The sequence below is a fragment of the Oncorhynchus nerka genome, linkage group LG15, assembly GCF_034236695.1.
Source record: "Oncorhynchus nerka isolate Pitt River linkage group LG15, Oner_Uvic_2.0, whole genome shotgun sequence".
Taxonomy (NCBI): Eukaryota; Metazoa; Chordata; class Actinopteri; order Salmoniformes; family Salmonidae; genus Oncorhynchus; species Oncorhynchus nerka.
In genome coordinates this window covers 33572319-33590334 of record NC_088410.1, presented here as the reverse complement: position 1 = coordinate 33590334, position 18016 = coordinate 33572319, and the positions used below count along the sequence as shown (strand labels likewise).

Genomic DNA, 18016 nt, shown 5'->3' with positions numbered 1-18016 from the left:
GAGCCATAGCCCCACTATATAGGGAATAGGGTACCATCTGATAAACAAAACCAATGCGTCTAGCAGCTGTAGTTTCCCTGCAGCTGGCCCCATGCTGTGTGCTCCCTCGGTCTCAGGTCTGAAACGTTGTCTAAGCGTTATTTATACATTCTCTAAACGCTTTCTAAATATGGCTTGAATGCAGTCTAAAGACTGTGTAAATGCTGACACATTAGGTCATATTTGGCTCCGGGTTTTATCCCTCAGTTTACAGGAATCTAACTTGGCTCGTGTCGGACGCCCCTTCTGGGGGCCTGAGACACGCTCAATCTGCAGGGGGAGGAAAGAAGAGGAGTGTTTGTGCGCGTGTTGTCAGAAAGAGAGAGGAGGAAAGAAGAGGAGTGTCTGTGCGCATGTTGTAAGAAAGAGAGAGGATGAAAGAAGAGGAGTGTCTGTGCGCGTGTTGTCAGAAAGAGAGAGGAGGAAAGAAGAGGAGTGTTTGTGCGCGTGTTGTCAGAAAGAGAGAGGAGGAAAGAAGAGGAGTGTCTGTGCGTGTGTTGTCAGAAAGAGAGAGGAGGAAAGAAGAGGAGTGTCTGCGCGTGTTGTCAGAAAGAGAGAGCAGGAAAGAAGAGGAGTGTCTGCGCGTGTTGTCAGAAAGAGAGAGGAGGAAAGAAGAGGAGTGTCTGTGCGCGTGTTGTCAGAAAGAGAGAGGAGGAAAGAGATGGATAGACAAGGAAAGTACAAAGCAAAGGAAAGTGAGTGAGTGGGAACCCAAATGTATCCGATGTTGCCGGCTGCTAAAACACGCTGGTTTGCTTTAGGACAGGGTTCCTTCATACATTCATCACTTGCATATGTAGGAGAATAAAACAATATATTGTTGTTATCTCACAGTCTACCAAGAGTGCATGAATTGAAGAACAAATTGCCTGAATATTTTTTGTGCATGCAGCGATAGGGGACTGAGTTGAGAGGGAATTGAAGAACAAAGCAGCCGAACATTCATTGATCGGGGACTGAGACGCTGGGCTCCAGACAGAGCAGAGGGAGGGACAGGAGAGACAGGCCGTAGTGACAGACAGGCCCAGGCTTGGCTTTAATCAAACAGACCTCTCCTCTTACAGGCCCACTCCGGGGACCCAGAGCGCTCCACTCTGTGTGCGATTGCATCGTCCAGTCCCTCTGTGAGGTAGTAGAGGAGGGCAACTGGAGAGGGATGATGTGTTCTGGAAAATGTTCTGTACCCCCACCACTGGAGGTTTGAAAACTAAAATTGTATCCAAAATGTGGATACCAACACTACTGTGTACTGCGGAGGTATGTGCATATTGCCAATAGTCTTAAAACAGAAAGCTGACATGAATGCAGAACCATAGTACACGGTTTCTATATATACACCTAGCCTCACTGGTCCCAGATCATGTTTGGCATGACAAAAAAACGACTTGAGTTGGCTAGATAGCACGAACAGATCTGAGACCAGTCTACGATGCACTTTGCTAACTCATACGACTTTTACAGAGTGGCATCTCTCCACCAAGGCAGTTTGTATCAGACTGGAGGCACTCAGCCTGTGTTGGAGAGGCCACTCCTAGAAACAGTCCCCAGATCAGTGGTCTGCTTTCTCATACCAAAGCCTCTGCTCAGAAGCCTGTGTTATGCCACGGGGAACTCCAGCCCAGATCAAACACACACACACTACCAAACACACCAGATCCTATGATTAGTGGTTAGCAACACACACACACACACACACACACACACACACACACACACACACACACACACACACACACACACACACACACACACACACACACACACACACACACACACACACACACACACACACACACCAGGCCCAAAGCCTCAAATCACTGCTTTACTCTCCCTTGCTTACACATGTATATACTGGTCATCTCCATAGCAACTTCACAGTGACACAATTGAAACACAACAGAAAGTTGGGGTCTTCCTACAAAGCCAAGCATCTCTACGGCTGTTTGTGTTCCCCACCAATTGAAGGCCCTCACTCTGTTAGAGTGACTACAACCAGGATCACATGAGGAACCTAAGGACTTAGAGGGATGAGAAGAAACCTAGGGTCAGAGGTTACTCACTGTCAGGGTTGGGAGACTTGGTGCGGTTGGGCGAGGAGCAGCGGATGGTGGTGACGATGGTGTTGTGGTGGGGGTTGGGGTGGTGCGGGTGGTGGACCGGTGCATGATGACCATGGTTCTCGTGGTTGTTCTTTCCATTCCCCGTTGTCTCGGGTGCTTTGGTGACGCTGATCCCTGGTGTGGTCCTCACGGCCGGGCCATCCCCCAGACTGAGGGGCTCGATCCTCCGGGCATGGCTGGGTGGCTCGGGGGTCCGGGCCCCTGTGCGAATCACCACCTCCTGGGGCGTTTTAGAGAAGGCCACCTCCCGTTTGTGGCCCATCTCGGGCGTCTTGGAGTGGCCTAGGACCTCGGGTCGTTTTGCCCCGAATCGGAGGGAACCAGGGCTGGTTGGATCTACCTGCTTGGAGGAAATGTCGATGGAGAGCTCCGTGCGTCCCCGGGATATGGGTTCAGGAGGCTTGGAGCTTCCCCCTCCCATGATGGTCTTGGAGATGGAGCCGTTGTTGTTATTGCTGGCGCCCAGTTCACGGTAGTAGATGCTGGTGGGGGACATGACGGGGCGGTGGTTGGGGTTGCTGGGCGCCCGGCGGGAGCCTGGCGAGGAGTTGACCGAGGTGTCCACATCCTCCACCTCAAATGACCTCTTTAGAGCTGCATGGAGGGTGAGATGAGACAGACACACTCAGTCAGTGAGTCATCCATACTACCATTTCTGACATTGATGATAATCAGAGTGCACTTAGGGCCGGTTTCCTAAACAAACATTACTGCTAGTCCTGGACTAAACAAATACAACAGCAAATATATGAACAGTGTATTCTAATTCCAGAGGAGCAACATGAACTGTTTCGACGTCCCTGGCATCGTAGCTGCTTGAGGTTAGTGGGTAGAGAGAAGCTGGAAAAGCAATCTCAGCAACATCACAAAGGAAAATGGCAGCAACAAGCAATTAAGCCAAGCTCAAATCATTTCAATAACTCGTTATTAGTGGTGCCAATCTGTCACTACATACGACTGCAGATGGCACTCTATAAGTTTATACAAGTTTAACTGGTGCCAGTTGTATGACACAGTGTGGTACTGTATGTTATAAAATGTGGTCCAATTTATACACCCACTTGCACGGCCTCAAATGGCCTTAGACTTGCATAGCCTTATATAAATGAAAGTCATATATCTGCCTTGTATTCTCTACATGCATTCTTGAATATTGTATGAGATATGGATGAGTTATGGATGAGTACAATGCATTAATACCAAATGAACAAAAGGAGACACACCTCCCCCCAGGTTACTGATGGCTTTGTGAGAAAATCCTAAAAATAAGTTTGAACAAAAACATGAGGCTAGTTTGGCCTTGTAGGCATTGCCTCTTAGAAGTCAACTTGAATCCCATGGAGAAGATGCTAAGCTAGTCCCTGTGGTTGTGAGTTGGTTATGACATCACAGTCACACACATCCATGACCTCACTGTACTACTCAGTAACTCCAAGCTGATGATCAGTTCTGTTATGGCCTAAAGAGTGTGTGTGTGTGTGTGTGTGTGTGTGTGTGTGTGTGTGTGTGTGCGCGCCTACACGTGTGCATGCATGCATGTACACTACCGTTCAAAAGTTTGGGGTCACTTAGAAATGTCCTGTTTTTGAAAGAAAAGAAAAGCACACAAGACGCCTCACAAGTCCTCAAATGGCAGCTTCATTAAATAGTACCTACAAAACACCAGTCTCAACGTCAACAGTGAAGAGGCGGCTCCCGAATGCTGGCCTTCTCGGCAGAGTTGCAAAGAAAAAGCCATATCTCAGACTGGCCAATAAAAATAAAAGATTAAGATGGGCAAAAGAACACAGACACTAGACAGAGAAACTCTGCCTAGAAGGCCAGCATCCCGGAGTCACCTCTTCACTGTTGACGTTGAGACTGGTGTTTTGAGGTTACTATTTAATGAAGCTGCTTCAAGTGTCCATGATGTCTATATGCTGTCGTATGATTGGTGTTGCTAGTCCCCTTCCCTCTGTATCTCTCTATTTAAACACTCACTGCTGCTATGGTTACCATACATCTTTCCATTTTATTTTGCTGATCTGCCTTTCCTTAACCAACGTTAGCATAGCACAGCATTAGCAAACTGCTAAACCTCCTCACTGTATTTGAAGGGTCTCATGTGTACATACTGTAGGTGCTAAATGCTCTTAACAACCCCCAAAACACCTTTTAAAAAAGGTTCTCAACTAAACATTTATTTCCAATGACTATCTGTTCTCTCATGCTTCCTCCATTACGCTCTCATGGATTTGGGGAATATTGGAGTTCAATTTCGGAGTCTACGAGGCATTATAAAAACTTTTTAGCCCTCCATTTTAAGGATGTGTGTTGCTTTGGCTGTTACTAAAAACACATCCCATCTCCCATATCTTCAATTAGAACGGGAGACCCAATCCCATATGCCGCTTATAAAACAGAACACGGTTGTAAGTTATTTCCATGTCCAAACCACTTTGCCACTGGACTCCATCCCCCATAACCCCCCTTTCCTCCCTCTTGTGTTCTATGATTGTGCTGAATGATTCCAAGGTTCTGGCTACTTTCAACTCGGTCCAGGACTAGGATTTGACCAGCCAAATCAGTCTGCTGCTTAGTGCTTCGCAAACAGTGAGCTGAAAGACCATTGGTGTATCCAGTGATCTGAAATATTCTAAACGTTGCAGACAGAAATAGAATGAACAGAGCTGACTTGATTCCCTATTCAATCTGACAGACAGTCCCATCTTTTCTACTACATACATTTCTATCTGAATGTTCTTTAACGTTACATGCTCTTGAACAGGCTCCAGGGTTGCCTGCATAGAGAGACAGTCAGTATAAGCCTAACACTGATAGGACTTAAGTGTTATTATCAGAGAGAGACTGTACAATGTATGATTTAATGCTCAATGCTTAAAAACAGTCAGCTGGGTGTAAGACCAAAGACCACGGTTGCATAGAGACTGTCAGACAGGCATAACACTGATAGGACTTAAGTGTTGTCATAACATCCAAGATGGCTGCATATGATTTAATATGACCTAGAGATGAAACTTTCTCAACGGTCACCATCTGCCTGACAAGGACTTCAGAGAGAGACATTACGGGAATTACTATAGCGAAATAGGAATGTTCCTCGACTCAGTTCTACCATGCGGTTTTCCCACGGTTTTCTATACATTCAGAGGTCACTCTTTCAAACATCATTCCACTAGAAGACAGAGAAGAAGGATCACGTGTTTCCGAGGAAGCATCCAAGGATATCCCTGTCATGGATTTCACACGTGCTGGATGGACCTGGGATCACGGAGCTCCAGTATCCCGACGTGAGCGAAGGCCAGACGGACGATACCGTCTCATCCCCCGAGTGAAATGGCATTCCCAGACAATGAGCTGGAAATACAGAACGACTCTGCGGAATCTCCTTAACAAACAGAGCCTACTTCTCTCTCTCCCTATGTAGCCTACCTCTCGGTCTCTTGTGAGGGGATGACCATAACAATGGCCACAGGGCCTGGCATTATTCCTGACCAAGAACAAATCTGGCCAGATGTTGTGGTTAGGAAAACTCCTGGTCCTAGCATAGCACAACACGCTAAGATGGAGGCTCTCTCCCACCTGACCTAAATAGGAGGGCCGGGAAGATACCAGTATCGCAAAAACATATCCATGGCAACAATGAAAACACGAAGCAGACTCAACTCTTTGGTCCTTTCAAAACCAGCTGTATGTAAAATATTGTGTACTATAGCTTGGAAAATAAATACACGTGGCTCTGGATGACAACATAATGATGATTGTTTCCAACATTAGGACTGTTTTCTTAAAGAAATCTGCTTTGTGTTTTGTTTCTCTGCCACGACACTAACGAGTATCGCGATACTGGTATCATCCCCGGCCCACCTAAATAGATTTCAATAGAGAGGAGGAAACAGACTTTTGTTCTCTCTCCCACCCTGCTAGGCCCAGGTGCTGGCCTTGACTTCCTGTCCCTGTGTGCATCACTGGCGTTAGCTCATCTCCTCAAGGACACACAGATAGAGTAATGGACAACAGATACTTATACAGCTCTGATGCAGCTAGAAAGAGATAGGCTTATGAGAATTCTACAGTTATGCAGGTGCTTTTATCTCATGGTTTGAGTTAACAGTATGCGTTTCACTGTTAGTCTACACCTGTTATTTACGAAGCGTGTGACGCTTAAAATTCGATTTTTATGCAGGACCTGTGAAATGTAACTATGCTCCGACCAAACGAGCCATCAGAACCACAACGTATTGTTTCCTGTTTACAGTCTCACGGTAGTTATAGAACGAGACCGACTTCCTGGTTGTGTTGGTTCTGACTGAGGTCCGAAAGATCAAAGTCATCGCCGCATCCTGTTGTGGGGTTTAGTGAGGCTAGAGAAAAGACTGAACACTGAGGAAAGAGAGGGCGAGAGAGAGAGAGACCATAGACGTACACTAAAACTGACTGAAAAGGTCAAGACATGAGGTTGCGTTCTCTATGGTCCACTGTTGCACTACAGCTCATCCACATCAGCACACTATCCTACTAAACAAGGCCAACGGACATCATGGTGGCCTTCCTGTTAGAGTCCCAGGCCTTGTTCAATACTCCTTCACTGAGACGCTTGGTGAGTATGGGCCCTGAGCTCCATGGCATGTCGTCTGAGTCCTGATGTGACCGGCTGGATCAGCTTCCTCAAAGAAAGGGGTCTAGACGGGGGCCAGACGGCCTTCAGACCGGCCTGTTAGAACTGAAGAGTGAAGGGAGCTCTCCTGGGAACCGCAACTCTGAGGCCCAAATGCTAGAGTTTCATCAGTGTGTGTGTCTAGTCTAATTTATGTCTATTGGGCCGGATGTGCAAGTGTGTGTTTTGAGGGTTAGGGCAGAAAAGGTAAAACTGTACTGTAGCAAATATATAGTATTACACACCATCTATGGGATACTGAAGATATTGGCAAATAAAATTGCTGACGTTTCTCTGTTCATAACACCATGGTTTTAAGTCTGTAGTCAATGGTTGTGAACCACTGACCCATCTCTTACATTCCAGACTCGCTCACTTCCTGATCAATATCACATGACGGTGGAACGATGAGAACACTGACAGTTACTGTAATACTGCCAGATTACGGCCTATGAAAACATAAGAGGCATGATGATATAATGCTAGCATTTAAAACTGTGCAGTGTCAGACATTTACTACTGTACATACAATGCCAAACCCACTGGCAAAACAGCGATTATGGCTTGAATGAAATGTCCATTCAAGTTGACAACACTTTATCTTGATACACTAACACAAACTGTAACGGTGAAGCTGAACTCCGTGGCGCTACATATGCACACAGCGGTTCTGCCAGTGTCAACAAAAGCGGGCTACAACATTATGCAGTGGAATGTTAATATCATAGAAATCTTTCAAAACCAAGTCTGACAAGGCAAGGCCATCGACTGACCGATAAAGTTACTCAAACCCTCCCCTTATATTCCACTTGATCAGTCCAAAGGTTAGCCACCGCTAATGGTAGGGTGTCAAATACACACTTCCTTTTTGTCTTCTCTGGACACTGTTGGGTTTATGCTGACACACGGCGTGTGTAACTCGCTCGTGTTCTGGCTGACACCAGGTTCAGCACAAAATAATTATAGTAGAGAGAGCGAGCGACAGAGGCAAAGAGAGAGAGAGAGAGAGAGAGAGAGAGAGAGAGAGAGAGAGAGAGAGAAAGATATGGAGGAACTCAAAGTGAACGCAGCTGTTGGTAGTTCAGTAGTGCTTGGCTCCATACCTTTCAGTCTGAACCCCTGGGTGCTTGGCAGGTAAGGCTTAGTTCATTCCTTTGAACAAGCAACACCCACAGGTTAACGACTATAAAGCCTTCTGTACTGGAGGCCACTGCCACCCTGGTTTTACATCCCTTGTTGACCACTGGAGCCGTTTCCAATGTTAGAAGTATCAAGAGTGGACAGATTCCAGACAACACCTGTAGCTATTTCAAACTCCACAATAGCAAACAGACCGCGAGAGGACTATTCACTGTTGATGAGTAGGCCTATTCGCTATCGAGTCGATTCACTGTTGATGAGTAGGCCTATTCGCTATCGAGTCTATTCACTGTTGATGAGTAGGCCTATTCGCTATCGAGTCGATTCACTGTTGATGAGTAGGCCTATTCGCTATCGAGTCGATTCACTGTTGATGAGTAGGCCTATTCGCTATCGAGTCGATTCACTGTTGATGAGTAGGCCTATTCGCTATCGAGTCGATTCACTGTTGATGAGTAGGCCTATTCGCTATCGAGTCGATTCACTGTTGATGAGTAGGCCTATTCGCTATCGAGTCGATTCACTGTTGATGAGTAGGCCTATTCGCTATCGAGTCGATTCACTGTTGATGAGTAGGCCTATTCGCTATCGAGTCGATTCACTGTTGATGAGTAGGCCTATTCGCTATCGAGTCGATTCACTGTTGATGAGTAGGCCTATTCGCTATCGAGTCGATTCACTGTGCAGTTGATTCACTATGCGGTTGATTCACTATTCAGCTCATTCAGTTTATCAGAGAGCGGTATACGAGACCAAGGCTTATGACTTGATGTTGATCTCAGATGCACTCAAAAAGAAGAAATACAAATCCATACCGACGCACTAACATAAACCACACCATCTAAAAACACACACTGTCCACAAACAATAAGCCTCTGGAAAATCCCCACACTTTTAGTTTGAGCTGAGAGCCAGACAGATAAGAGACCAGACTGGATTTGCCAGTAAATTGAAGAGTAGGCCTACGACAGCAGTGCCTCAGCAGCAGTGTGTGACAAGTAGTGATATTTCTACACAGCCCCCAGATCAGATACCAGGGAGAATCAGATACAAGTAGTGATATTTCTACACAGCCCCCAGATCAGATACCAGGGAGAATCAGATACAAGTAGTGATATTCTACACAGCCCCCAGATCAGATACCAGGGAGAATCAGATACAAGTAGTGATATTTCTACACAGCCCCCAGATCAGATACCAGGGAGAATCAGATACAAGCAGAATCCACAACTGCCTGAGAGGACAGGCTGAGTGACAGGGTGGCTGACATCATCTTGCTAACATGGCACTGATATGGTCTTTTTCATCCATTTGATCACGCAGTACTGCTACTGAACACATAATCACTCACCAAAAACACCATAAACCTACAGATGTGGGAGACAGAGTCTGGTCTGTCCAATATGGAGAGATCACCAAGTCTGGTCTGTCCAATATGGAGAGATCACCAAGTCTGGTCTGTCCAATATGGAGAGATCACCAAGTCTGGTCTGTCCAATATGGAGAGATCACCAAGTCTGGTCTGTCCAATATGGAGAGATCACCAAGTCTGGTCTGTCCAATATGGAGAGATCACCACAATCCTTTCTCTCAAAAGAGCAAGGTCTTACAAGGTCTGACTGATATTGTTTTAAGGGACTTTCTAAAACAGGACCACACATCCAGAAGTGTAATTCCAAGGGAGTGAATGCACATTTAGACTGATCTGACCAAGAGAGCGAGAACCCGACGCTCATTAAGTGCTGGACTGCGTCCATATGACCCTAAACCAATGAATTAATAATACTGAAATGTTTAACTGTGTTCAGTCACACATTCAGTTTCTCAGATCTGACGGAGTAAGCACACTTTCAGTTCAATGTGTGTGTGTTTTGGTTTTACTGTCCTTGTGGGGATAAAAATAAGAAACCCGCACACTGCTCGATAGTACCACTGCTCTTTTAATAACCTTCACGTAATCGGCCTCCAGAGTCCTCACAAGGATAGTAAAACAAGAAAATTCAGACAAATGGGTACATTTTGTCAAGCCCACAAGGAAAAATATTTTTTTAGCCTTAGCGGTTAGGTTTAGGCTTACAATTAGGGTTAGAGATACAGTTAGGGGTTAGGTTTAGTTTTAGGGTTAAGGTTGGATTAAGGATTAGGGGTTAGGTTTAGTTTCATGGTTAAGGTTGGATTAAGGATTAGGGGTTAGGTTTAGTTTCAGGGTGAAGGTTAGATTAAGGATTAGGGGTTAGGTTTAGTTTCAGGGTGAAGGTTAGATTAAGGATTAGGGGTTAGGTTTAGTTTCAGGGTGAAGGTTAGATTAAGGATTAGGGGTTAGGTTTAGTTTCAGGGTGAAGGTTGGATTAAGGATTAGGGGTTAGGTTTAGTTTCAGGGTGAAGGTTAGATTAAGGATTAGGGGTTAGGTTTAGTTTCAGGGTGAAGGTTAGATTAAGGATTAGGGGTTAGGTTTAGTTTCAGGGTGAAGGTTAGATTAAGGATTAGGGGTTAGGTTTAGTTTCAGGGGGAAGATTAGATTAAGGATTAGGGGTTAGGTTTAGTTTCAGGGTGAAGGTTAGATTAAGGATTAGGGGTTAGGTTTAGTTTCAGGGTGAAGGTTAGATTAAGGATTAGGGGTTAGGTTTAGTTTCAGGGTGAAGGTTAGATTAAGGATTAGGGGTTAGGTTTAGTTTCAGGGTGAAGGTTAGATTAAGGATTAGGGGTTAGGTTTAGTTTCAGGGTGAAGGTTAGATTAAGGATTAGGGGTTAGGTTTAGTTTCAGGGTGAAGGTTAGATTAAGGATTAGGGGTTAGGTTTAGTTTCAGGGTGAAGGTTAGATTAAGGATTAGGGGTTAGGTTTAGTTTCAGGGTGAAGGTTAGATTAAGGATTAGGGGTTAGGGCAGGGTTTCCCAAACTCGGTCCTCGGGACCCCAAGGGGTGCATGTTTTTTTTAATGCCCTAGCAGAAAACAGCAGATTCAAATAATCAACTAATCATCAAGCTTTGATAATTTTAATCAGCTGTTTAGTTAGGGCAAAAACCAAAACCCTGCACCCCTTGGGGTTAGGGAAAATAGGAATTTGAATGGGAATCAATTGTTTGTTCCCCACAAGGATAGCAAAACAAACGTGTGTGTGTGTGTGTGTTGGGGGGGGGTCAGTGTGTGACGGTCCTGTCAGACCTCTCACAGCTGGAGGGAAGGACACACTCGGAACGGAGGAGGAAGAGGAAAGGAGGAAGAGGACAACAAAGGAAATCAATGTTAGCTTCACAGGACAGCTAGGAAAACAAAGGAGAGAGAGGGGACACACTGAGGAGTTGTGAATGAATTGGGGGTTGATGCGGTGGCCAGATGAGGCTTTGCTATAAGTCCCTTTAATGCTTTCAGTTGGAACGTTTCCTGTGGTGGAGTAGCACTGTCAATACTGGGGTACTCTACTGATGTAACTAGGATATGATCAATAACAGACTCAGATTAAGAAACCGAGGGGAACACATGCCCAATGCGCACACACACACACACAAACAAACTGGAGAAACAGAGCGAGAGAGAGAAGGGAGAGACCAGTGCTGTTAAGTGAAGAAGGCTAGTGACTCAATTGTAAATTTGATCTGGAAAAAGTATTATGGAGATCAGTTGTCTTCAGTCGTTAGTCACCACTGGCTGTCGATGGGAAGGTCTGTGACAAGTAAAAGAGAGTAATCAAAACGTAGAAATCAAAACATGACAAACCTTCAAAGTCCGAGATAATTCCATCCAAGTGAGCAGTAACCTTGGAGTCAGACATGTTGCTGGTTTGATATAAAAGTAAACAGAATTCCCAAATCCCTTCAAGGTAACGTTCCACAGTCCCTCTACTGATTCTAAATCAATCCCAAATTAGGAGCCAGTGTAAAAACCAGCGTGCTGAGTAGTCGATCTGATCCAAGCCCACAGCTTTCTTAAAGGAGCAACTTATTTTTCTCTGCTTCCTCCTATGCCTGGCACTACATCGCAGCATTCAGTCTTTAGAGAGTGAAAGGCAAGCCCTCCTCTCCTCCCCTCAGAGAGAAACTCCCTCCCTCTTTTTTTGTGCATCTCCCTGACTGCCGTCTCCCTCTCAATGAGTGTGTGTGAGTGTGTGTGTGCGTGTGCGTGTGTGAGTGCATGACTGTGTGTGTGTGTGCGTGCATGACTGTGTCTGTGTGTCAAGTCTGATCCCATAACATTCTACAACATGTAAAAAGACATGAGCCAACAGGGGAAATGTCACACAGCCACTTAACCAACTTCCTGGCCTCATGTAATCAACCAGCAAGCTCCTCTTCCCTCAGCCAACCAGTCAAAAAGTCAGGCCCTCAAAAATGGCCTTCATAAACCTCAAGCCACTCAGTCCCACTCCACTCGAGCTAACATGAACTGACCACCTCAGAAAGTACCTCAGTAGTTATAGATAAACATGGAATTCTGCCTCACGACCACTAATTAAAAAACACTCACTTCTCTGGTACTTTCCTGACACAAAGTCTGACAGAATCTGCAATGGCACTCTTTTCCCTATATAGGGCCCTGGACAAAAAGGTAGTGCACTATATGAGCCCTGATCAAAAAGGTAGTGCACTATATGAGCCCTGGTCAAAAAGGTAGTGCACTATATGAGCCCTGGTCAAAAAGGTAGTGCACAATATGAGCCCTGGTCAAAAAGGTAGTGCACTATATGAGCCCTGGTCAAAAAGGTAGTGCACTATATGAGCCCTGGTCAAAAAGGTAGTGCACAATATGAGCTCTGGTCAAAAAGGTAGTGCACTATATGAGCCCTGGTCAAAAAGGTATATACACACACACACACACACACACACACACACACACACACACACACACACACACACACATAATAGGGTTCCATTTCAGACTCATTCTTTGACTCACTACCTCTCTAATTAAAGAACACTCATTTCTCTGGAAGTTTCCTGACTGATTACACTGTAGGGCCTAGTGTGGCTAGGGAGCGAGTCACACACACACTCACTCCCTGTTAAAAAATGGTTCCGAGAGAAAACACAGGAAGTTATGATCTGTGGGGATTTCGGAGAGTGTGTAACCTAATAACACAACGCGGGAATGAGCTTGATAAGACAGCATTTGATCGGAGTGGTGATTACATGTCTCTGGGGACTACTTATTTGGGGGCGAGTACCAAGTTCTGAAGGCTTGGAAAACTGTTGATATAAAAATAATAGAAAAAGACAAAAAATAACATATTGTTGTCCTTGTGCTTCATACTAAAGTCTGCACCGCAGTCACCCTGTAGTAATTAGCATTAGGACGCAATAGTAGAGCTATTTGCATATGATCTCCCGTTAGCATTCTACGCTAACAAAGCAATAGTAGAGCTATCTGCTTATGATCCCCCGTTAGCATTCTACGCTAACAAAGCAATAGTAGAGCTATCTGCTTATGATCTCCCGTTAGCATTCTACGCTAACAAAGCAATAGTAGAGCTATCTGCTTATGATCTCCCGTTAGCATTCTACGCTAACAAAGCAATAGTAGAGCTATCTGCTTTTGATCTCCCGTTAGCATTCTACGCTAACAAAGCAATAGTGTAATTAGTGATGAGCGACTCATGGCTTTTCCAGAGCAACTCACTTCCGGTTTGGAGCCGGACATGTTGAGACCTACAGGAAGTCAACATTGTAATCACACAGTGTATTTCACCCTTAGTGGAGCATATGGACCATACAGAGGACACCTCTGATGCCAACAAGCAATTTCCGTCTTGTGAATGTGTACTATGTATACTAGCCGGCTGTATGAATGAAAAGGTATTTTTGAGAAGGTCAATATCATCATAGGAACCTGGGCCCACCTGGTGGCTGGCGTTGCCTCACCCTAACACCTTCAGGTCAGGAGCGGTACTGTTGTGTTTTATTGTGTGTTCTGGTTCCTTTCTATGGTGAGTGTCTAGGGACCAGGGCCAGAGGCTGTCAGGTAGAGTGTGTGTGTGTGTCCAAGGACTATGGAGTGTGTGTGTTTATGATATATACCAGTTATAGGATTGGAATACTTCTGCTAGACTGCTACCATGTTTACCACTTGTGCTGTGTTGCAAAGGTTACAGTCTTCTATGGATTGTGTACGGTGCCTCTTAGTGCTGAAAGCAACCATGGGTTGAGTCAGCCTCATAAGTACTCACATACCCACATTCTGTGTGTCATACATCCAGTAAACCTGACAGCTGTGTATAAGTGTGTGTTGTGTGTGTGTGTTGCAGGACATCCTCACTAACCCATGCATGTGCATTCATGTATGTATATTTGGTCAAATGTAGCAGTGTGTGGCCCCCTGGTACTCAGCCCCAGTGGCAGTACTGTAAACCATATGCCACACAGCCTCAGTCCTCAATTAAACCTAAAACACACCGTGCGAAATACGCACCTCCCCAGCCATCATATATTTATCTAAACACGCACGCAAACACACACGCACACGCAGATGATGGCTCCATTCCAGGCATCGGGAGACAGATTTTCAAAACAACATCTGGAGCGCGTGTGTGTTTCAGTACCCCTGAAATGTACACTAAACAGTGTTTGAAGGCTCAGGGCTAAACTGTAGGGCTAAACTGTAGAAAGATCTCCACCAAAACAATACAGCCTAGTTCTGGATCATGGCAGAGAGACACAGAGAGAGAGAGAGAGAGAGAGAGAGAGAGAGAGAGAGAGAGAGAGGAGAGAGAAAGGAGACAGGAGAGCTGTGGTGTCGATGCATGTTTTTTGTGCAAACGGGTGCCGGTTTGGGTCAGTACAATGCACTTATAGGATAGGCTGGTCTAGGACTCTTCACATATTCACACGGACTACATCACATCATGTCTCCCCAGTATATGTGGGTTAGCTTTGTCACTTACGGTGTAGGCCTCCTGATACTTGACTGGTTGTACCTGCAGACTTAGTTGTCAGGCCAATTTCAGAAGAATAGGAACACACAACCATAGACGTTCATCACCAGGAAGTGACACAAAACCAGTCGCCCCACATCAATTCCTTTTATGAGTGTGTGTGTGGGATTAGACAGTTTCTCTAAAATGACACCTTTTAAAACGTGATTGTCCTGACCTTTCGGTCCAGACAGCGTGGCAACACCGCTGATGACTGCTGATGAAATTGACGGAGCTAAATGAACTTGGCTTCAATAAAAGCTTGAGTAGAGAAACTCTACGGAATTAAAGGGGATAATAAAACTCAGAGAACGAGTGAGAGAGAGAGAGAGAAAGCAAGAGCGCGTGAGAGCTGTCCAACTAGAAGTCGTAAACACGCCAGGACTCCTAGCCTGACTGGATCATTTCACACTTTGCCCATCAGGCATAAAACACACACTGTGCGATGAAGTGTGCCTTTCCACATGTCACGTTATGATGCATTTAGACGAGGGCCGCAAAAAAAAACATCTTACCAGTCATCAAATCAAATTTGATTTGTCACAGGCGCCGAATACAACAGGTGTAGACTTTACTGTGAAATGCTTGCTTTCGAGCCCTTCCCAACAATGCAGAGTTTAAGAAATTAGAATAAAAAGAAAAATAGTAACACAAGAGGAATAAAATAAAGTACACAAGAATGTATACAGGGAGTACCAGTATCAGATCAATGTGCAGTAGTATGAGGTATTTGAGGTAGATATGTACATGAAGGCAGGGTAAAGTGATTAGGTATCAGGATAGATAATAATAAGGTATTTGAGGTAGATATGTACATGAAGGCAGGGTAAAGTGACGAGGCATCAGGATAGATAATAATAAGGTATTTGAGGTAGATATGTACATGAAGGCAGGGTAAAGTGACCAGGCATCAGGATAGATAATAATAATGTATTTGAGGTAGATACAGTGCCTTGCGAAAGTATTCGGCCCCCTTGAACTTTGCGACCTTTTGACACATTTCAGGCTTCAAACATAAAGATATAAAACTGTATTTTTTTGTGAAGAATCAACAACAAGTGGGACACAATCATGAAGTGGAACGACATTTATTGAATATTTCAAACTTTTTTAACAAATCAAAAACTGAAAAATTGGGCGTGCAAAATTATTCAGCCCCCTTAAGTTAATACTTTGTAGCGCCACCTTTTGCTGCGATTACAGCTGTAAGTCGCTTGGGGTATGTCTCTATCAGTTTTGCACATCGAGAGACTGAAATTTTTTCCCATTCCTCCTTGCAAAACAGCTCGAGCTCAGTGAGGTTGGATGGAGAGCATTTGTGAACAGCAGTTTTCAGTTCTTTCCACAGATTCTCGATTGGATTTAGGTCTGGACTTTGACTTGGCCATTCTAACACCTGGATATGTTTATTTTTGAACAATTTCATTGTAGATTTTGCTTTATGTTTTGGATCATTGTCTTGTTGGAAGACAAATCTCCGTCCCAGTCTCAGGTCTTTTGCAGACTCCATCAGGTTTTCTTCCAGAATGGTCCTGTATTTGGCTCCATCCATCTTCCCATCAATTTTAACCATCTTCCCTGTCCCTGCTGAAGAAAAGCAGGCCCAAACCATGATGCTGCCACCACCATGTTTGACGGTGGGGATGGTGTGTTCAGGGTGATGAGCTGTGTTGTTTTGCATTGTTGCCAAAAAGTTCAATTTTGGTTTCATCTGACCAGAGCACCTTCTTCCACATGTTTGGTGTGTCTCCCAGGTGGCTTGTGGCAAACTTTAAACAACACTTTTTATGGATATCTTTAAGAAATGGCTTTCTTCTTGCCACTCTTCCATAAAGACCAGATTTGTGCAATATACGACTGATTGTTGTCCTATGGACAGAGTCTCCCACCTCAGCTGTAGATCTCTGCAGTTCATCCAGAGTGATCATGGGCCTCTTGGCTGCATCTCTGATCAGTCTTCTCCTTGTATGAGCTGAAAGTTTAGAGGGACGGCCAGGTCTTGGTAGATTTGCAGTGGTCTGATACTCCTTCCATTTCAATATTATTGCTTGCACAGTGCTCCTTGGGATGTTTAAAGCTTGGGAAATCTTTTTGTATCCAAATCCGGCTTTAAACTTCTTCACAACAGTATCTCGGACCTGCTTGGTGTGTTCCTTGTTGTTCATGATGCTCTCTGCGCTTTTAACGGACCTCTGAGACTATCACAGTGCAGGTGCATTTATACGGAGACTTGATTACACACAGGTGGATTGTATTTATCATCATTAGTCATTTAGGTCAACATTGGATTATTCAGTGATCCTCACTGAGAGAGTTTGCTGCACTGAAAGTAAAGGGGCTGAATAATTTTGCACGCCCAATTTTTCAGTTTTTGATTTGTTAAAAAAGTTTGAAATATCCAATAAATGTCGTTCCACTTCATGATTGTGTCCCACTTGTTGTTGATTCTTCACAAAAAAATAAAGTTTATATCTTTATGTTTGAAGCCTGAAATGTGGCAAAAGGTCGCAAAGTTCAAGGGGGCCGAATACTTTCGCAAGGCACTGCATGTACATGAAGGCAGGGTAATGTGACTAGGCATCAGGGTAGATAATAATAAGGTATATGAGGTAGATATGTACATGAAGGCAGGGTAAAGTGACTAGGCATCAGGATAGATAATAATAAGGTATTTGAGGTAGTTATGTACATGAAGGCAGGGTAAAGTGACTAGGCATCAGGGTAGATAATAATAAGGTATTTGAGGTAGATATGTACATGAAGGCAGGGAAAAGTGACTAGGCATCAGGATAGATAATAATAAGGTATTTGAAGTAGATATGTACATGAAGGCAGGGAAAAGTGACTAGGCATCAGGGTAGATTATAATAAGGTATTTGAGGTAGATATGTACATGAAGGCAGGGAAAAGTGACTAGGCATCAGGATAGATAATAATAAGGTATTTGAGGTAGTTATGTACATGAAGGCAGGGTAAAGTGACTAGGCATCAGGGTAGATAATAATAATGTCACACCCTGACCTTAGAGATCCCTGTTTATTCTCTATATGTTGGTTAGGTCAGGGTTTGACCAGGGTGGGTACTCTAGTTTTTGTATATCTATGTTTTCTTTTTCTTTGTTGGCCTAGTATGGTTCCCAATCAGAGGCAGCTGTCT

At 44.5% G+C, this 18016-nt stretch overlaps 1 protein-coding gene across 3 annotated transcripts in view; it reads right to left on the bottom strand.

The window, feature by feature from the left end:
- Positions 1-18016, bottom strand: part of LOC115142457 (septin-9-like) — an 89770-nt gene that overhangs the window by 49513 nt on the left and 22241 nt on the right. For 2 of the 3 annotated variants that reach the window (XM_065001518.1, XM_029681939.2), the window contains exon 2: positions 2100-2753. In XM_065001518.1, the coding sequence (XP_064857590.1) occupies positions 2100-2753 (654 nt within the window). Of the gene's footprint in view, positions 1-2099; positions 2754-11673; positions 11911-18016 lie in introns of those variants that run through there. The other variant, XM_029681938.2, reaches the window with a different exon arrangement.